General features: G+C 48.0%; 1 protein-coding gene across 4 annotated transcripts in view; it reads left to right on the top strand.

The window, feature by feature from the left end:
* Grik4 (glutamate ionotropic receptor kainate type subunit 4) overlaps positions 1-21,774 on the top strand; it is a 279,827-nt gene that overhangs the window by 204,638 nt on the left and 53,415 nt on the right. For 3 of the 4 annotated variants that reach the window (XM_076843680.2, XM_076843681.2, XM_076843678.2), the window contains 2 exons: positions 5,386-5,493; positions 11,328-11,531. The exons of the other annotated variant lie outside the window; for it this stretch is intronic. In XM_076843680.2, the coding sequence (XP_076699795.1) occupies positions 5,386-5,493; positions 11,328-11,531 (312 nt within the window). The remainder of the gene's footprint in view (positions 1-5,385; positions 5,494-11,327; positions 11,532-21,774) is intronic. 4 annotated transcript variants of the gene reach the window in all.

Below are 21,774 nucleotides of genomic sequence, written 5' to 3'. Positions count from 1 at the left end.
TTAAGAGGACAGAGGAACGTATTCCTTTGGAAAGGATTTTTGAAAAGAATGCTTTTGAATACGTAATTAAGATCTCCAAAATTTAGTGCTCAAAGGAGCAAGATTATTATTAATTTATATAGATCTGTGTCCCTTGGTAATGTTGGGCAAATGGTGCTTTCTATGCACGTTCAAGCACATCTCTTATCAGTTATATTTACCTAAATTTTCATATTTGACTAAGCACTTCTATTATAAGATGTTTCTCCTAATAGTATTAGCATCATAGTTAGAAGGGTTACACATTTGTTTTAAATAATGTGATTCCAGTGAAGCAGCACCTTGGCCTCTTTTGAGTGCTATGTTTTTGTTTTTTTTTTCTTGCTAGCTCTATGACTTGGGTAAGTTATTAACTTACCTGGTCTTGACTTTCCAGGTGGGGCAGCACTGAGATTGGTATCCATAAACTTCTAATGCCCAGCTCAGAGGCTTTTTGTGCATTTCGGGACCCAGCACACATTGGAGCCAGCTTGCCCCAGCTGCAAGAGCCCACTGTATAAATCTTCTCAGCTTTGTGTTCTCTAACATCATGTCAGCAACCAGGGGAGTGTTTGCACCATAGAAATTGGCAAATGCCATTAACCAAGGCCTCTTTTTCAGGAGAGCCAGTTTTTAAGCATTCCCTAGCCCACCCTGGGTGGGTACTCAAGTCACTACTAATCCCTACAGTCTAGTCTTTCCCCATCATCCTGTTTCTTCTCTGAGTTTGTCCTCTGCTCTGATCCAGCTAGCATCTGAGCCACCTGGACCCTTGCTATAACACAGAACGCTGGACCCTCCCCAGGCAGTGTCTGATTTAGTCCAATCAAGATGGGCTGAAGAATCTGCATCTTGAATGGTCTGGACATCAAACTTGTAGACACTGGCCTAATCTAATAAGCCAAGTCCCCAGTGCAAGCCCCTTGGAGGGCACAGAAGAGACTGCATCTACTGTCTCAGGCAGTGGCACGATAATGAGTACTGACCTAGTACTTTGCACATATGCTATCTCCTTTAATCTTCTTAAGAACTTCTTAAGGCAGTAATTACTATTTTAATCCCCACTATATAGAGGGGGGGAGGACAAAGTTCAGAGGGATTCAGTAACTCAGGTGAGATCGTGTGGCTTATAGACTGGGAAGCCGAGCTAGACCCAGGTCCTCCAACTCTGGGTCCTTACCTGGGTGGTGAGTTGTACAGTGCTCAAAGGTAGGTAAGACTGAAATGCAACCTGAGCTCCACATGCCCAGCTGGGCACTGGCAGGGCCACCTCAGCCTAGAGGGCTGTTTTGTTTTTTTTTTTTTTTCTCTCTCTCTCTGCATTAAGATGCCATTAAGGCTGGTGGTGGCCCTGTGCAATGCATATTCTCCTCCCTCACTATCACTTCTAGGGCCTCTAAACTGGTAGAAAGGCAGAGTGAGTGGGAGAGAGAAAATACAGAGAGGGCCCAGCAGAGATGTCATCTGAAGTGAACTCAGGCCCGCACTTGGGCATGGAGACAGGGCTCACAAAACAGCTGTTCCCACAGGAGGGTTTGGGGGCAGGTGTCAGTGGGGTGGAGCGAAGGGATTTGGCTGCAGACAGAGGCACAGATTGTCTGTGATGAGAGAGCTGTATCTCCTGCCCACCCCTGGCACGTGTGTGGCATCGAAGGTGCCCAGTGGGTGGGGCAATTAGCCTGTATCCCAGGGCGCCTGGCTCTGCCTCTCCCCGTCCTTCCCACTGTCTTTTTGCAATTAGATTGCACTGGGTAATAGCTGCCAAACCATTTTGTTGGATCTGATGAGTTTATTAATTTCTTAGGGGCTAATAGAAGAGTGGGTGGGAGATTCATTTCCTGACTGGATCTTGGGGGCTAATTAGTCTCTTTGCCAGGTTCCCAGAGGTGAGGGGTGGGAGGGGGCATTGCTCAGGCTGTTGGACTTGGCTCTGGATAAATCATCTCTATGCTTGGCTTTTACGGGAAACTAACTCACTGAGTAAGACCACAGAGGCTGGGGCTGGGCCCCTACCACAGGGCTGAGTTAGAATTGCCTCCCTTGGGAACAGTGGAGGTGGGAAGGGAGGTAGGGGTGGGAGCTGAGTTCTGCCTCAATTGGTGTGAAGTGTAGGTTTAGGGTGACAAATGGGACTCTAGAAAGTTCAGTCCTGTCCCACACATCCAAATGCTGACATCCAGCCCAAATCTTTTTTTGTTTCTTCTGTCCAAATATAGTCCTTCCAAGCTTAACACACCATCAAGGTCTGGTTGTATACATTTTGAAGGCAGGGAAACTGAGCCTCAGAGAGGAGAATAATTCTACCTGGCTTTGTGGAGTGCCAAGACCAAGAAGAAAGCTGTGTGCCTGGAGTTTGAATTGGATGGTTGATACCCCTCAAAGCCACCTCCTGGTCAGCCAGGTCTGCTCAAATGAAGGACATATTAGTGTTCCCACCCTAAGAGACAACAGCAGAAACAGGGAAGAACCCATTCTTAGGAATCAGATCAGAATTCAAGCCTATGCTATGCCTACCCAGAGGGTGACCTTAGGCAAGCCACTAAACCTCTCTGAGTCTCAGTTTCTTCATAAATAACATGGAAACACCATAAGCATTCCAAAGGGTAATAGGAGAATCCAAAGAGGCGATAGAACTTTCTACACAACAGTTGTCTGCAAACTGTTACCCTTTTTCCTTCATTTGGAAATCCAGTGCATTCCTCAGCCTCCCTGTACCTTTCTTGTGTAGAGAGGAAGAGGAAGGAGAGGATCAGGCAATAGCGTGGACTGTCTGGTCTGTTGGAGAGACCACAGGAGCTCCAGAGGCCAGAGGAGGGCTTGCCTGCCTTCTGCCCATGCCTGGCTAACAAGAGCAACCTGCCAACAGGAGATGAGGACTTTCCCCTGCTTCTAAAACCAGTCCTGGAGCAAGATGCTGGGGTCTGTGCATAAATAAGTCTTTTGTCCTAAGCCACAAAGACTGTGGGGGAGACCACAGGGAACTGAAAACGTGCAGAACACTGAAAAACTCAGACAAGACGGCTGTGCTGACTTCTTTGGAAAAATCATCTGGTTTGAAGAGCACAGGGCTGTGTCACCTCAAACTAGTTGACTGTGTCACCTCACACTAGTTGGGTGGATTTTCTGATTTTGGAAGCTATTTTCTGATAGTTTGGGGCTCTTTATTTGTAAAACAGGGCTTGCTATCTGGATATGCATGAGACACTGCTTGCAAACTAAAACCAAACATGAGCATATAGAGAACCATCCTGCCTTAGAGAGGTGGAAAAAACTACCCCCACCCCTTTTCCAGGTGGCGTCCCGTCCGAGGGGCATTTTTGGTGATCTCCCCTTTGCCGCCTGAAAGGGCCATCCTGGGAGACCCTCAGTTTCTTTCCTGGAACTGGAAAGGCTCCCAGTGGATGGTCCCCAGTCCCCAGTGGACCCTGCCCTCCACACTGTGAAGTCAGGAAACTGACTTCTGCTCAGTGTGCCCCTGAGTCCGCCTGCCCCACGGGTCCGGGGTAAAGGCCAAGGCAGAGCCAAGTCTCCATTGTTGTTGGAGCTTCCAGAAGAGACCCCAGAGCCCTGCTCTGGGGAATAGAGCCACCTGCACCCATGGAACTCAAAGAGAGTTTCCCAGGGAAGCTGCTGCTGGTGCTCGGAGATGCCTGGTGGAGGCGGCTGTGTGCGCCTCCATGGGTTGGTGGCCAGCTGTCAGCTGTCTCTCTTGGCTGCCCACCTCCAGTCTCAGCAGCAGACATTTGTCAGCGGCTCCAGCTTGTAGAGCTATATTGGGATTTTATCTATGTATATTATATATTTACATATTATTTATACATTTGACATATCATGGACTTCTGTATTATTTACACATAGCATATATATTTATACAATGTCTACTTAGATATATTATTGAAAGGGTTCTACTGAGAAAAACAATCTAACAATCCACTGCTATTGAGTTTAGGCTTAGGTAACATTCTAAAATGGGGAACTAAGTAAATTACGGATCGGATTTTTTTCCCCTAGGGGTCTTTAAGACAATGGGAAAGTCAACAATAATATATTGAGCACCTAAAAATTTATTAAGAAGTTAGAGCTCATGATAATTGTTTCTAACACAATAAAATAAAACTAAGGCTAATACAAGGAAGAATGCAATAGGGAAGTGGAAGAAAAATAATTATTAGGTTTCTGTGACAAAATACTTGGGAAAATCAACTTAAAGAAGGAAAGCCTTATCTTGGCTCATGATTTCAGAGGTTCATGGTCACTGGGCTCCATTGTTTCCAGGCCTGTGGGGAGCTCATGGCAGAGCAGAGCTTCGTACCTGATGGTAGCCAGGAAGGGCAGGGAGAGAGAGGGAAAGAAAGAGGTGGGAGACAGATGTATCCTTCAAGGACACATGCCTAATGACCCACTGCTTCCAACTAGGACCTATCTCCTAATATTCCTTTAAGTTATGAATCCACCAGTGAATTAATGCATTGATGAGGCCAGAGCCCCCAGGATCCAGTCACCTACCAGGGTCCCGCCTCTGAACACTGCTGTACTGGGGACCAAATCTTTAGCACGTGAGCTTTTGGGGGATATTTCAGATTCAGATGGTATATTCAAATGCCAGATTAAATTCATTCTCATAATGACCCAAAGAAGTTTCTATTATTCCCATTTTACAGATGAGGAAACAGGGTTAGTGAGGTTCAGAAACTCTCCTGGGGTTACACAGGGAGATCTGTGCTTCTGGGTCTGTGTGAACACTGCAAGGTCCAGATGGCACATATATGATCTTTAAGAAGATAGGGAAATGTTCCCATGCCCATTTGTAGATGCCAAGGCTCTGGAGAACTTAGGTGTCTAAATTTTGATAGTAAACAAGTGGATCAAACAGGGTCTGCCCTCTTCCGGTTTATTTACTCATCTATATATTTAACCATTCAGCACACGTTTATTAAAGGCCTTGTATCTGCCTGTTTCCTCCAGTATGCCATTCTAATTTTTATTTTGATAAACACAATTATTGAATTCAGGCCAAAGCACAAGAGTACCTGTGGTTATTCTTGCCTGAAAATATTTTGCCATTCCCTTCTGGACACAGAATTTCCTGAACTCTGTTTCATTCCTAATTTGTTTTTCCCTTTACCCCCTCAGGCTCTCCCAAGCCTTCACTGTCCTTTCTTTGCTTAGCCTGTCAGTGCCCCCTTCCCTCAACCCTGTCCTGATCCAGCCCCCTGCTCCGTGCTCCACAACCCCCCCCCATGGCTTATACCCAGCCCAAGAAGACACTGGGGACTGTCCCCTTGGCTCCTCCAAGCCTGGGGCCCCAGCCTGCCAGGCCTCTCCTTCCTCCATGTCTTCCCAGTTCTCTCTCATTGGTCTCCTCAGATTGGCCAGTGGCACGTGGCGGAGGGCCTCAGCATGGACAGCCGCCTCTACGCCTCCAACAGCTCGGACAGTCTCTTCAACACCACCCTGGTTGTCACCACCATCCTGGTAAGCGGGATCTCCCGAGCCACCCAGCTGCAGCTCCCCGGGGTACCTCTCCTGAGCCAGTGCAGAGAGCTCCCAGGCTTCCCAGGGAACAGAAGATGGGAGCGCTAATCACAGCGCAGAGGCCAATTTATGACAGTGTAATTACACTCAAGTTGCTGTTTCATATGGAAATGATATTTGATGAGTTCCCAAGCAGCTGGGGAAGAGGGATAGGGTGGAGAGACTCCATAGTTTGTGGGTGCCTCTTTCAGGGGCACCCGAAGGCTGGGGCAGCTATGCAGGGCCACGTGGAGAGGACACCCTGGGGGAAGCTGGATCCAGTCCACTGGGGTGGCTGCTGCTTTTTCCCAGAAGCCCACCTTGCTTGGCACCTAGAGTATACAAAATGAGGCCTTCCCATACTACACCCCCCAAATGGACACCTGAACGTCTGTGGGTTTATAAGGCCTCTTTTTTCATTTCCAGATGGTAAAAAGAGGGTTCTTAATTAACCTATCGGGCAAGGGACCATCTGCTTTTCTATTTGATTCAGTTCTATTCAATAATTACCAAGTCCAACCCCTGACTCTAGTCTCCTGCCATGTACCAGGCACTGTGCTCAGTCATGGAGACCAAAGATAGGTAAGACTCCGTCTCCATCCTCAGAGGTTATAATTTAGCAGATGGGATAAGTCAAGTGCATACACGGCGAAGGTATTATTTGTCTTCCCCCCAGAAGACCTCATGTTTTAAAAGATTTTTCAATTAAACCAGCTGCATGTATTAAGCAATAATTACTCTGTTCCCCCTCCCTTCCCCCTATTAACTAATCAAAAGTGTATTTCCCCTGCTTGGCACAGCATCTTATCAGCAGGAGATAACCAGTGTAGTCACACTGATAATGCAGCCCAAAGCAGGGACGATGTATGGGAAAGCCTGCTCCTCTTGTCTCATCCTCTTAAATGTGCAAGGTCTGCAACGTGTTTGTTTCTTTTAGGCTTTTTAAGATAATAAAGAGAGCTCAGGGACCCCCATGGTGACTTCACAAACTCTGGGGTCCAGGGAATGCTTGGCTGGAATTATTGATCTACTGTGAATGGAATAGCATAGAAGCCAGGAAAGAGGTGCAACCCAGAACTGTGGAGTGTGGGAGAGAGGGCCGACCTGCAGCACTGCCTGAGAAGGAACCTTTAATTACAGATGGAGACTGAAAGGGAGCACTTAGGAAGGGGAAAGTGAATGAGGGAGAGCATTGTTAGGTGTTTAGGAAATGTAGAAAAATACCAGCTTTCCCCCCAAAATGGGCTTCAGTTGGGAAAGGCAGGAGCACCAGCCAGAAATGTGGGTTGAGTCCATAGTGCTGAGGAACTTGAACGTCAGGCCCTCAGTTTTTATTTCATCTGGCAGGAGATGGGTTGCTGAATAGTCTCATTCATTCATCCTGTGAATATTTGTTGGGCACTATGATTTGCTTGGTACTATTCCCGGTACTCAGAGTACAGCAATGAATGAAACACAAAACCGGCTGCCTATAATGAACTTCCATTTCGGTGGGGAATGTGAGACAGATAATTAAAAGCCATTACAGGCTGGGCACAGTGGCACATACCTATCATCCCAGTAGCTCAGGAGGCTGAGGCAGGAGGATTGCAAGTTCAAAGGCCAGCCTTAGCAACTTAGCAAAGCCCTATGCAACTTAGCAAGACCCTGTCTCAAAATAAAAAATAAAAAAGGACAGGGGATGTGGCTCAGTGGTTAAGCACCCCTGGATTCAATCCCTGGTTATAAAACAAACAAAACAAAACAAAACAAAACAAAACAAAAACTAATACAGGTTAACTATTCCTTAACAAAAATGCCTGGCCTCCTCAATGGCTTCATCCTCACTTGCTTGTCAATTCCCCCAACTAAAATCAGAATTGTCCTGTAATTTGCTTACTTTGCCCCCCAACTTAAGATGTATACCCTTCGTATTCAGGACTAGCCCTCCTTACTTGCTTCCTCTCCACGCTCCTTGGGGTCTAGTGGTGAGGGATTACCCTCCATTTCCTCACTGTATCTTGCCTCTCCCTTCCTTTGCACATGCTGTTCCCTCTGCCTGGAATGCCCTTCCCTGCGTTCCTGTCTCCATCTGGAGAGGCCCGCACACCCTCACAGTTCTGCTCAGATGTTGCCTGTTCCATGGAGTCTTTCTTCCCCTGTCTGACTTCTCCCCTCTCCTTCTCTAGTTTTTTGTACACTCCTCCCTCTGTGTGGCACATCCTCTCTTAGGGGATGCTATTTGAATATCGACCTCCCCTTCTAGAATGAGAGCTCCTTAAAGATCCGGTTGCCTGGCCCACATCAGAGCTCAATAATCAGAACCGGAGTGAAGGATTTCTTCCTGCAGAATTTCAGGGAGGAATTTTAAGGAATTCTTTAAGAGTCAAGAAGAGTTTGGGAGGGAGGGAGAGGGGGAACTTCCTGGGACATGCTTTCTGCCTCTCAAGATTGGGGATTTGACTGCACTTGGAGATCTGGCTGTGCTGAGACTCCAGGTCCAGTTTCCAGACTGAGAAAGTCACTCTGATCTGCGTGTGTGTGTGTGTGTGTGTGTGTGTGTGTGTGTGTGTGTGTACCCGTGTGCACATGCATGCTCACTGCCCACACTAAGTTCACCAGGAATGAAGGTGCTGGTGGGACACTTTCACTTGAAGTGGCATTTAAATGACATGGTAAGGAACACTCAAGCCAAAATTAGCACTGGCTCTTTTTTTTTTGGTGCATGTGTGTCTGAGGCTGCTGATCCGAATCAGTAACTCCTACCAGGAATGATGATGATCCTAATTCAGTCCCTAGGTGACCGTTTGTGGGTTTTTTCCTAGCAAAAGGTAATCCTAAATGATTTATCCCTTAAAACTCCGCACATATCCATGTTGTCTCTCGCTCCTGTCAGGGTGCACTTGGGACGTGTGAATGATTTATTGGTTAATACCAGCAAACACACAGAATTAGCTGCGGCTCCTGTTCCCTGAAGACCTTCTCTGTGTCAGGCCTGTGTCAAACATTTCGCTGCATTGTTGCCTTGGGCTCTCCCCAACCCCCTTTCTGGATAGACCAGTGTGTAGCCCCCCACATTTTCCACAGTTCAGGGAGCCCCAGCCTTTCTGATATTTTGACCATTCAACACATCTCCTCCCTCCAGAATCCAGTTCTGTATACCTGTTTTGCTTATGTCGGTGAAATTTAAATTGAATTGAGAGTAGAGAGTATTTGGGGAGGAGATTCTATGACGCTTCTCAGGATAATTAAAGATACCCTGGTCCTAGGATGGAAGCCCTCCGCCAAGCTGTGTCTGTCAGACCATTTTGGCCCTTCTCTCTCTCTGTCTCATAATCACCAAGCTCTTGACACTGGAACCAGGGGACCAGAGAAGGGGAAGGGTCAGTTCCCGGCTGACTTGCTCTGCATTTGGGCTCCTCACAGCCTCACTGTTGGGTGCAGAGAGGAGGACTTTGGGGGACTCGTGGGAGCCCTGGTGTGAGCACAGGGGTTGGTGGAGGAGGCAGGAGGAGGAGTTAGGTTAGGTGGAAGGTGGGGAGGGAGAGGAGTTGCAGCATGAGAAGCCCTTGACCCAGGATTGGCAAGTGTGGAAGACAGGGAGGTGTCCTGTCACACTGCCATGACAGTGGACTTGGTCATAGGTCAAAATCATGTCACTTTCAACTCTGAGCTCATGCCCAGAACTAAACTGCCCTCTCTGCCCTCCCCCATAACCTCTGGTCTCTCTGGCCCTCCAGCTGCCCCCAGGGTAGAAGTCCACCCCAGGAATTCCATGTCAGAATTTCAGCACTTCCCCCTCTTACCTTCTAGAAACATCTCTACCATAGTGTTCAGCCATCTGGCCAGAATACCTGTCCCCAAGCCTGATGGCCTTTGTGACCCCTGCTCCCTGCTCAGTCTGCATTCAGCCTCCTCTCCTCAGCTGGGCCCTGGGGCTCCCGTGCTCTCCTGCATCTCTCTCCTTATTGTATCCCCATCGAGCATTCTGCTGAACCTTCCCACACACCAAGCCATCCATCCCACCTGCTCCCACCTTCAGCCCAGCTCTGGGGTGGGCACAGGCTCGCCTCTCCTCACGTCCACACCCACACCCTGCACCGTGCCCCAGGCCTCTTCCTAGCCTCACACTCACCAGGGCCCTGTCTCCATCTCCTGGTTCCTGGGACCCCGCTCCTCCCACCACTCGTCTTCCTTCTCTAAGCTCTCCTTTTGCAGCATTTCCTGTCTGCCTGCCTGCATGGGTCTCTCCCACCCTAAAACCACCCCATCACCTAGACACTGCTAATCTTCAGCTACCCTCCAATTGGAGAATGGGGAATCAGATTTGAGTGCACCCTTGGGGACCCACCCACCCTGCTATTTGCAGAGGAGAACCACAGCAGCTTGGAGCGGAGGCCCAGCTCCCTCCATCTCCCACTTTCTCAAAAATGCCTGTTCCTTCACTCCTGATCCTTGCAGTGTCCCAGTGCCTGCTTGCTTCTGCCTCCCAGCAGCCCCGTGACTTGTGATCCAGCCACCCGTCTCAGTCCTGTTTCTTCTCTGCATACTCCTTCAGACTTTCCCCCTGTTCCCTGGTTTCCAGCCTCTGGTTGCTGTTGAGTTGGTTCTATGGCTGCTCTTCGCTTTTCCACACTCCAAGATCAGGTTCTTCCCAGGGATGAGATTCCTGCTCCTCTCTGTCCTGTCTCAGTTCTCCCCCACAATGGTGTCACACATTTTCCCGCTCCAGCCTTTACTTCTGCTCAAAGGCCTTCCAGTCCTTATCACTGTCTTACCTTCATCCCGTATGTTACATACCTCATCAATCATTTCCTCCTGGATAGCCTGCTACTGCCTCAAACTCAACATGTTCCTAGTCCCTTTCCCTTCCAAGCCACCTATGGCACCCAACCAGTCATCAATCCTGTCTTCCCTCTGTCTCTTACACCCTTCCAGCTCTCTCCCGTCCAGCCCAAGCCATGAGCAGCTCAGGACTCAATGTCCTGCTCTAGGGTTAGTTGCCCCCTCGTGTGGCTTGGTGTTCTTTACTTCCAGCTTTGTGTTTAAAACCCAAGATGCTTCCCCATCAGGCCTAATGTGTTGTACAGTCCCTGGCCTCAAGGCCCATGCTGACTCTACGTCATCCAAATTTTTCCTCCCACATATACTTCCCTAACCCATGCTGCAGTTAAACTGGAGGATCCATCTGAGTGGACCACACTCCTTCTCACCTGCAATTGTGTCCCGATGATGCCTCTTTTTTATCCATAATGCTTCTCATTCCCATCTGCCAATGTTCTTCCATTCTCTGGAGACATCTCCTCTGTGAAACCTTCTCTGCACATTTCATTAGAGAGGCCCACCCCAGTCCTCAGTGCGCTCTGCCTGGGATTGCAGTTGTTCATGTGTCTGCTCTTACCTAGGAGGCTGTTCAATAAGCATCCTGCACCTCTTACTGCTCTGCAGAGTGTGTGTGTGTGTGTGTGTGTGTGTGTGTGTGTGTGTGAGAGAGAGAGAGAGAGAGAGAGAGAGAGAAGGGATGGAGGAGAGTAGAGCCAGATAATGACCTTTTACCATGTGGAACTTCAACTTGACCCTCTGTGCAGTGGGAGCCAGTGTGTGTTCCTGGTAAGAGAAGCAGCTTGAAAGGGCCCTTTGGGGAGTGGGTCAGGATAGGGGAGCCATTCCCGGGGTCAGCCATTACCCAAGCCACTTCCCTCCTTCTACCCACCTCTTCGCCAACCTTCTTTGCCCTCCCGCCTCCCGCTGTCCCATCACGTGTGGCTGGGATGCCAGGCTAAGATGAGAATGACAGCTGCCCAGTTTTGCTGCAGGAAAACCCGTATTTAATGCTGAAGGGGAACCACCAGGAGATGGAAGGCAATGACCGCTACGAGGGCTTCTGCGTGGACATGCTCAAGGAGCTGGCGGAGATCCTGCGCTTCAACTACAAGATCCGCCTGGTGGGCGACGGCGTGTATGGCGTACCCGAGGCTAATGGCACCTGGACCGGAATGGTGGGGGAGCTGATCGCTAGGGTAAGGAAAGGGCGGGGATCTGCGCTTGCCAAGGGTGGGAGGGCGGTGGGAGGCCATCAAGTTGTGCTGTACGTGTGCTCTTGAACCCTCCATTTCCTTAGTCAGTCATGAGTGCCTTTTTCACTTATTGATGGGTTTGTTCCACACTCTTTACTGAGCTGGCCTGGAGCCAACCACTTGTGCTGAGCTGTGATGAATAGACCGTGGTGATCCTGCCCCATGGCTCTCCCAGGCCAGCCCTGTGATAAGTCATGGAGGCTTTGACATACCAACCTGAACTTTGGAGTCTGGGCTCTATTTTGAGGTAATTCTGGTACTTTCTGTTTGTTGTGATGACTTTGTTGCTCATTGGCACCCACTGGCAGAGCTCAGGCAGGCCCTGGGAGAGGGCACACACCCATCAGCTGACTCTGATACTTAAGAGATACTGTCAAGGCAGACATGGTTAAATGTCAGAGCTGCTGGTCACAGTAACGGTTATTTTGTTACTTCTCATATTACCTTCCATTATCACAAATGTCCTTTTATAGACCACAGACCAAGGTGCATTTGGATATGCTATAGATTTTCAGGGTGAATGTGGAGACTTGTTTAAAATGCAAGTGAGCTTCCCAGGATGTCAATCTTCGATAGGTTAGAGCAAGGGTAGAGAAAGTTCTTCCATGGGGAAATCTCTTGTTTTCTTTGTACACACTATTAACAACTGTAAAAATTAATTAAATCATGGCTAATTCACTGTCCACATTTCTACCAACTGAGTTTTTATGATCAGGACAGATGATGAGGACCCAGTGCAGAGAACACAGACTCAGGTTATTAGTGTGACCTTGGACCAGTCCCTTTTCCTCTCTGTGCTTGCGAGGGGAGAAGGAGCCGCTGCCACAGCCCAGAGCGTGCTGACATGCAAGGCACTCTCCACAGTGTCTCCAGTCCTCTTTACATTTATTATCCCCGCCTTAGGAAGGAGCCATCGGAAGCTCAGTGAGCTTAACGGCTTGTCCAGAACCACACAGTTAATATTTGCCAGAGCTAGGATTTAAACCCAGATCCCTTTATTTACTGAATTACAATCATGTTCTGCATGATGATGTTTCGGTTAACCATGGGCTGTGTATATGGTAGTGGTTCCGTAAGATTATGTTGCCTAGTGACATCTCGCTGTCTTTTTGTAGGTGTACTCTGTGCTGTGCGCGCCATGAAATTACCTAACAACTCATTTCTCCGAACATATCCCCATTGTTAAGTGACCTAAGATTGCAATATAACTTTAATCCTTTGCATGTACCAAACGGAATATAAAATAAACTTTTAAAATCCCAGTCTTTAAGGGTGTTCATATGAAGTTTGATTGTTAAGGAAGCATCGTTGACAATGTCATGTGAGACATTCAACATGGATAGCAGCTGTGGAAGGGGCGCCTCAGAGCTGAGCAGGGAGGATGCTTGGGAATTGGCCTGGCAGTAGAGACAGCTCCTGCAATGACACTTGACAGCAAGCCTCGTTCAGGGAATTTGGAATAATAAACTTTCCAGAAGGACTGTAGTCCCGAGGGAGCCGGTTCAGACAGGAACCTCAGAGAGGCTGGCAAATGGAAGGCTGACAAACCAACAGAAGGTCACAGAAGGATAGGTACCCTGCAGGGACTCTCATGTGGGGGTCATAGGAGGGGTAGAGGCTTCAGCAGGGACCCCTGCAGTCTTTGAGACTCCAACCCACCCTGCTGACGTTGCACATGCTTCTGCAGAAAAAGATTTGCTGCTTTTCTCTGTAGACCCAGACCCCCTCCTGGAACATTCTTCTTGTTGGGAGTCCACTGCAAAGTCTCAGCCCAGCAGTTAATCCACAGGAGGCTGAAATGCCTTTTCCTTACCCTCCCACAATGTACTCGGTCACCTTGAGCCATTTCTTCAGCCTCGTTGGGCTGCCTGGTGCCTGGTAGGGTGACTTCAGGGATGGTGGAGTCAGTGCACAGCCATCTCCTTATTAGCCCCCTAATGAGCTGTGACATGGACTAGCAGGACAGGGAGAGGAGCTGGGGACTCAAGGACATGCAGCTACATACTGAGAAACTTGGGCAATCAGTCAGGGATCTTAAAATTCACTCCGGCTCATCTTTAGAGCAAAAACACTTGGCATGTTCTCATCAAGGTACTTTGATCTCATCAAGATTTGGTGACATGATATTAATTAATCAATTAACCCATTAATTCAACAACTATTTACTGAAGATCTTTCACTGTTGTAGACATTAGAAACACAATGGGAACAAAATAAACATGGACATTGCCCTCGTGGACCTTTCGGACTAGGAAGCAAGACAGATGCTGATGAATGATCACATTTTTAGATAATTTCATCCTGTAATAAAAGTGCAAAGGAAGCAATGTTGCAAGGCGTTCTGTGGGAGCATCTAGAAGGAGGGATTCAGTCTAGAGAGGCAGGGGCAAGGCTGACCTTGAGAGATGATCCCTTCTGAAGAATTAGTAGGAGCTACTTGGGCAGAAGCCTGATGCCACTGGGGTTGGCCCTGCTCAGGAGTGAGCCATGCTATGACCCCACCTTCCCCAGGTTTGAGGCTTTGGTGTGTTTTGCAGGATGCTTTTCTATAATCACAGTAGTTCTAGGATTTATCCATCCTCTAAGACCCACTCCTCAAGCTAGACTAGAAAATTCCAGCAGAGAGTAGCAACAGAGAGTCCCTCAGGAGATCTCTGGGGCTACTGAATGTTCACACTGGATGCAACCTTAGAACTCATTGCATCTAAACCTGTCCCTTATATACATAAGGAAATAGAAACAGAAGAGGTTAAGTAATCTGGCATAGTTCACCCAGCCAGTAACTTCAGAGCCAGCACTTAAGCCCTGGTCTGATTTCAGTCCTCATGGTCTGAGAGAGTATCATCTTGATGTTAGACTTGAGCGAATGTTTCAATTACCTGCTAACTAGCTGTATGTCTTGGGCAAGCTCTTCTATATTTTCCTCCTGTGCAACCTACCCCAGCATTCACCTGCAAAGACTGAAAGCGTGTGTGTGTGCGCGCACACACACACACACACACACACAGTATTTGGCTTATAGGAATGATAAGTTGTCTTAGGCCAAGGTCCCTGAAAATCAGGGGCCAAGTCCAAAGCTTATCCTCTAAGACAGGGAGTGAAATTCCAAAGAAGCAGAAGTGAGGGGAAGGGGAGATTGACGGGCAAGAGGACAGCACATACATAAGGGAACGTGTTAACAAGATGGTCGTACATAGTTTTATACCAAGCATAGCTGACTATTCAGTCTGCAGGGGCCTCACCCAGTCCGTAGCAGGGAGGGACACACATGCACCTCTCTTTGGCCCAAGTTCATATCATAGGAGATCACCTCTCCTACTCTCCTATGCACCAGGACCTTCTGGTGTCTTCAAAGAAGTTAGATCCAGAGGCAGCAATGACAGTCTTGAAGTGCAAGGCAGATCCCTGAGCTGATCCAGGAAGTCATGAGCCCCACCCCCACCTGCACACAGCCTTGCCTTCAGCTAGGGAGCTGGTGCAAGCCAGGGTTAGGAGAAGACCTGCATAGTCTCACATCAGCAGTCTGAGGAAGCCTCAGGACTGGAGACTGGAGGCACATGGTGCGAGGAGTGAGGCAAGGCAACATGGAGGGTCAGCAAGGGCAGACCAGTGGCTAAGCCAGCCATGCTGATGGAGCACTGAGATGGCACAGCCTCCACCAAGGAGGCAGTGAGTTTCAGAGCTGGCCGAGCCTGCCTCCAGGAGGCTGGGGGCTGCCCTTTGTGGATCACTAGAATGCGCTCAGTACTGAGCCATCGTCCTGGAGGGCTGCTGGAATCCTCATGGCTGAGCAAACCCACAAATAAGAAAAAGCAAACCCACAGATAAGAATCCTCATGGCCCAGAAGTGAAGATTATTAGGCCCTTTTAGGTACACCATACGTCTCTGTGTGTTCCTCTTCTGTATCTTCTGATGCAGAGAATAAAACAAATCATCTACCAACAGCTGAGAGTGAAAATCACTGTTTGCATCACATTGGGGCAAACCTGAGATTTCGTCTTAGGGGTCCAGGACTCTGAACACCTCTGTTTCAGGGCTTTGGGGGTTGTCCTGCAGGCAGGGGTGGCTTCTCCAGGCCTCACTCATGCAACACATGCAGCACACAGTAGGGCATGTGTGTGCATGGCTGCCCATTATTTCCGCCTGGATGAAGAGCAAGGGCAAATGCAGTTGAAACTACAATAACCGACATGGAGGCTGGATGTCAAGGAGGACCCCCTGAACAAAGGGCTCGGGCTGACTGCAGAATCTGGGTCTTTGGAGAGCCTGAAGACTATAGCAGCTGCCTGCATGTCTGAGTGGTAGAAGTAAAGAATAGTGGCACAGAGTTATCGCTGGTGGGAGACTCACTATGTTGTCACCTGCTTCCCTAAGACAATGGGCTTGGACCCTTGGTGCCTTAGCTGTGAGGAGCATTCAAGCACCTTTTCTGCATATGTATGGAAATCCTCAAAGCCTGTGTTTTGATGCAAATCCCATTTAAAGGGAGCGTGGTTGGAGCTAAAACAAGTGGGTTCACTTAAACTGGCCTGTGGTCAGCCTCTTGTACTCAGGACCGAGTCAGAGCAGGAGAGAGGAGAGGGTGGCTGTTTGAAAAGTCTCAGGCTTGTATTTATTTTGCCCCAGTCAGCTGCTTTTCAAGTCCTCAGGGTCTGTTTGGGAGAAAGGAAAGCACATTCAGGAGATAGAGCCCCCATCTAGCTTCACTATTCAGAACAAAGTACCCCATTGGCATTTGACTCCATGTTGGCAGAAGGGCACATTTTGGTTTAAAGAGAAAAGGGCTTTGGAAGGCTTACATTCAAGGCTCATAAGCCTTGGACATCAAATAGCTCTTACCAATGACATTTTGACGAATTAAGTGTAAATGAAGCTGAAATGCCTTATTCCACTTCCCCTTCTGGAAAGGGAATTTGCTAGGACCTGGTGGGGTGGCTGTCCATGGCCTCAATCCACTGGGAAGGTTGTCCAGAGACATTTTGCTGAATGGAAAAAATTTCAACTAGTCCCCTAGGATCACTTTTCACCTTGAAGCCAGAGACTATTTTAACTGCAAATAGGTCATAGAATTCTATTCAGCATTCTTTAAAGTAAAGAAACTCATTCAGGGGCCAAAACTGAGTGTTCAACTCTTTCCCTGTGTGACAGCCACGCTCAGGGAGGACTTCATTTTACCTTCCTTGTGGAGGCTTGGTTTCTGCACTTACTCAAATCAAAAAGAGTTGGACTTCAATTATGATGATTCATTCATTCATTCATCCATCAAAGTGCCTACTTGCTGACAAGCCACTATTTAAATGTGAGGAATTGCCCATAAAATGTACAGGAGCTACTCAAAGAAGCAGACAGGTAAACCAAGAATCACTGTACAGTGTGACACATACTATATTAATAATGGTTATAATGATGATGATAATAAAAATGGTTGACACTTATTAATTGTGTCCTATGAGCCAAGCACTTTTCGAAGCGCTTAAGTATCAACCAAATAAAACAACCAAAGGTTGCAGAGAAGGAAACTGAGTCACAAAGCACTTAAGAAATCTGTTCAGAATCATGTGACTCATGAGTGGCAGGGATAGGTTCAGTAGAAGAACAAGGTATGGTATAGGACTAGGAAAGGACTCACCAAGGAAATGACGAATTTGCAGTTTCATTGTCTGTGGTTTCAGTTACCCAAAGTAATTTTGTGTGGTCTGAAAATATTAAATGGTAAATTCCAAAAGTCAACAATTTATAAGTGTTAAATTGTGTGCTATTATGGGTAGCATAATAAAATCTTGCACAATCCTACTCCTTCCCACCTGAGATGTGAATCGTTCCTTGGTCCAGCACATCCATACTATATATGCTACCCACCTGTTAGTAACCCGGTAACTAAAATATCATATTGACTGTCAAGGACCCCAGAACACAGCCTGTGTTCTTATAACCCTCACTTTACCTAGTAATGGCCCCCAAATACAAAAGCAGTGATGGGCTGGCAATTCTATGCCCAAGAGAAGCCAGAAAACACTTCCTTTAAGTGAAAATGTAAAAGTTCTCAACTTAAAAAAGAAAAAAATGCATGCTGAGATAGTGCTAAGACCTACAGTAAGAACAAATCCTCTATCCATCAAATTTTGGAAAAAGAAATTCAAGCTCATTTTACTGTTGCACATCAAACTGCAAACGTTACAGTCACAGTGTATGAGAAGTACTTAGTTAAGACGGGCAGGACATTAAATTACAGGGTTCGGTACTTTGCACTGTTTCAGGCATCCAGTGGGTGTCTTGGAATGCATCCCCCGCAGATAAGAGAGGACTGCTGTATCAAGGATCTAAAGAATCATCTTGGTAGGAAAAGATGATGTGGTGTGGTGGGTGCTGGGATATACACTGTGTAGCACTGTTGGTTCTGGAAAACAGAAATCAAGCATGAGGACGGGCAGAAGGGAATAGGGCTGAAGTCAGGGGCCAGCCATGATAGGATTCATGTATGTGGATGTTTGTGTCCGGAGGGCTAGTGGAGGCTGTTGGAGAGCTGGTGGTTTGTGTGCTTTATTCAAAGAGGGGAGAAGCATAATTTGCTTTGGTTTCAGAAGGTTCCTCTAGCAGGGGATGGGGGCTCAGATTGGAGGTGGGAGGATCAGCTGCAGATTTACTCATTAGACAGCTGCCCGGTGATCCAAGAGGATGGGGAGAGCCATGACAGCAAGGCTGCCCGGGGAACTGCAGGGACAGCAGGGGGATTTCAGCCTCCAGGCCCAGGGACTGGAGCTGAGGGGAGCTTCTCTTTCTTTAGACTTATAAGCATGGGTTAAGGTCACCCTGCCTCTCAGGGGTAGAGAAATGGGCTGCTTGGCTTTCACAAAAGTCCTTTCTAGAACCGCTTCCTGAGGGATGTGCACCACATGTGACCCCTGCCTGCAACCTGCTGAGACCTGGGAAGGGAGGGAATCCATCTAGTCTGGCTCATTGTCCACTGACAATTGTACTTGGAAATCAAAGGGCCAGAGGGCTGGACTGCATCTTGGGTCCCAACTGCCTTCACTCCCCCTCCCTCACAACACAGTGTCATTGTGAGTCTCTCAGGGTTCTTTTAAGTCACTCAAGTCCTTTCACCCACTGACAAAAAGCCAATAAAAGCAGTTTATTGACAGCCCCTCTCCTTTCTGAAGAGAGGGGTGCCACCCCTACCCAGGGCCCTCCAGACTCCCTCTTCAGGAATGGGCACACTCCCCATATAATTGTAGTGGGAACCCCAAGCCACGGCCTGCCCTTGGTGTGAGCCAGGCCAATGCTGGTGACAACCTGGCTGTCACCTGCTTTCAGGAGAGGGCTTCTAGGTTTTCTCCTTCCTCTGGCTTCCCTTGGTGGTGTCAAGGGTCAGAAAGGGTCCTCTCTGCTCCAGACTCTGGTGGCATCTCTTCCCAGCTCAAAGCTGAGCCACAAGGAAGGAAGGGAGTAGAAGGGGCAGGGTGCTGATGACTCCTCACAAGGTCAGACACCATGCAGGAGCTCTCTGCTTGCTAACCCATTTAATCATTTACTTATTTATGGCACTGGGGATTGAACTAATTGGCACTTGGCCCCTGAGCCACATCCCCAGCCCTATTTTGTGTTTTATTTAGAGACAGGGTCTCACTCAGTGCTTGGTGCCTTGCATTTGCTAAGGCTGGCTTTGAACTCACAATCCTCCTGCCTCAGCCTCCTGAGCAGCTAGGATTATAGGCATCTGCCACCATGCCCAGCAAATAATCCAATTTTATTTTTACATGGCCACAAGGCAGGGATTGTTGCCCCACTTCACAGGCAAGAATGTGGAGGCCTTGAAGTTCTGTAATTAACCCAAGTTTAGGCACATAGCATATGATCGACTCAGACCCCAATCTGGTTTTCTTCTTCCTGCACAAAGGGACACATGAGGAATGGAGACTGCAACAGAGAATGATTTGGGCAGAGTCTGCCTGTTCTGTTCATAGGCTTGATATAAGGAGACAGAGGAGCAGGGGGTGGCAGATATGCCAAGTCCAGGAAAATGACAATAAAGGAGGTAGCTCTGAGTGACCAGTTCGGAAGGAACTCTTGGATGACAATTATGTCCTCAACCCCCCGATCTGGAAAGTCAGTGTTATTATTACCACCTCCTTTTTATAGACAAGGAAGCAGAGCCTGGAGTGGCGAATGCCTGGACATCCTTGGACATGAAGCCAGGTCCTTTTCCTTGGGGAGCTTTTTATCTAGAATCTCCACAGACAGACACCAGCAGAAATCCCTTTAACACAGGTTCATATGGGATAAGCACTGTCCTCTACCCGAGTATATGAAACTGACACAGAAAAGTAGGAGGCAGAAAGGACTTCTGAGTGAGGACCCCAGGGTGGATTTTCAGTGGAAGGAAGACCGGCAACTCCCTGAGGGAAAGCCCATGTCTTATGCCTCTTGGCATCCTTGGGCATGTAACACAGGGCCTGGAAGAGCTGGGTGTGAATAAGTAGTTCTTGAGTCACACAGGTTAAGGCGCCTTATATACTCCTGTATACCCCTAGGGGGAGCTGCCTTCGGCTTGTGTATGTCAACTCACTGTCAGCCCAGGGTTTAGAAAACCAGGATTCTACTGATTGCTCAATCAACAGACAGTGACTTAGTAACTTAATATGCGTTGATGGCTGTGTTAGAAGTTCTGGTGCCAAAGGACAATCAGATTTGATTCTGTCTTTGGAAGCTTATAGATTAAGTAGCATGAAGGTAGGAAAAGTACAGGGATAGAAAGATATGTGTATAGGTGTGAGTACATCTCAGGGGAGCCCCAAGCTGGGCAGGGTTAAGGAATGTCACTGTATCATCACCTGTGAGCTCAACTGCCCATCTCTCATCCAGCAGGCCAAAACCTGGTCCCTCCCTGACTTCACAGAACCTGAGGCCATGTCTGCAAGACCAGCCAGACTCAGAGAAGGACCTCAGAGTTCTGCCGCTCATGTTTAGATCCCTGTGTTAGGTGTTTTGCACCAGAGGTGTTGATCTGTGGGACCTGGAGGGGCTTGGAGTTCAGTTAGGTTCAAAAGTCTCTTATCAGCTTCAGACTGGGAACTCCCCTAAATGCGGGGGGGGGGGGGGAGAGGATCTGGAAGCAGCCTGGGAAATCTGTCAGAAGGTTCACTTCCTGGGAATGATTTCCACCTTCCCCACTGAGTACCAGCTGTTAAGGGAGGCAGAGGTCTGCAGTGGAAATGAGAATGTATTCATGGAGGCACCTGAGAGCCTACTAAGAGACAGGCTCACTGTTGAGCTGAAGAGACAGAAGAGACAGGCAGTAGGGAATTGATTGGGGTGAGGAGCAGGAATCAAAACTATAGACAGTGACATCTTAGCGCCCTCTAAGAATACCCTGGTCCCAGTTCCCACCTCTACAGCAGAGCTGAGGATGTCACCTGCAGCCTCTGCCTTGCACCAGGCTCTAGTCTGAGGTCTTGTGTACTTTCAAGACCTCTGGTTCAGCAAGCAGGGACTTAGCCTCTGCCTTGTTCTCCAGAAGACTCTCTCATCCACCATCCAGTTTTAGGGTTACTCTCAAAGAGGTGCTAAACCTGGTTCTTGCACTCCCCAAAGTTAAGTATTCTGTTTATGAGCCTGGGGCTAGGACTCTATTGGTCCTGTTGATATATTTCCTGTCCCTGGCCAATATTTCCTGCCTCTAAATGCACTGATTCAACATTGGTTGTGGTTTCAGTTAAATTAGACACAGTCCCTCCTTTTCAAGAGGCCACATTCTGTGTATACAGGACCTCCAAGTACAAATTGTCTGTTTTCCAAGGGGTGAGTGAGGACTGAAACCCAGCCACCCCTCTGCTCACCAAGCCTGTGTTCTGGTGTGGGGTTCTATCCACCTGTGGGAGATTTTCTTTCTGCAAAGATATATTCAACTTGGCAACCCATGTGCCCAAAAGTCTGCTGGGAGAGTCAGGGTTTATTATTCATACAATAGCCCCAGTTCCACTGGGAATGAAGCTCAGGGTATAAAAATAATATGAGACTATAGCATGAGAAATGCAAAGTGAAATCATAGGAGGACAACAATCTATAGGAGGACAGAGAAGAAAGGAGGTTATTCTGGAGGGAGCCAGGCAAGGCTTTAGAGAAGAAAAAAGCTAATGAAAACTGCTTATTGAACACACACTACCTATTAGGCACTTATTATGCACC

The sequence above is a fragment of the Callospermophilus lateralis genome, chromosome 2 (genome assembly GCF_048772815.1).
Source record: "Callospermophilus lateralis isolate mCalLat2 chromosome 2, mCalLat2.hap1, whole genome shotgun sequence".
In the NCBI taxonomy this organism is placed as follows: domain Eukaryota; kingdom Metazoa; phylum Chordata; class Mammalia; order Rodentia; family Sciuridae; genus Callospermophilus; species Callospermophilus lateralis.
Note: the sequence above shows the minus strand (reverse complement) of the source record. Positions and strands in the feature narration are given on the sequence as shown.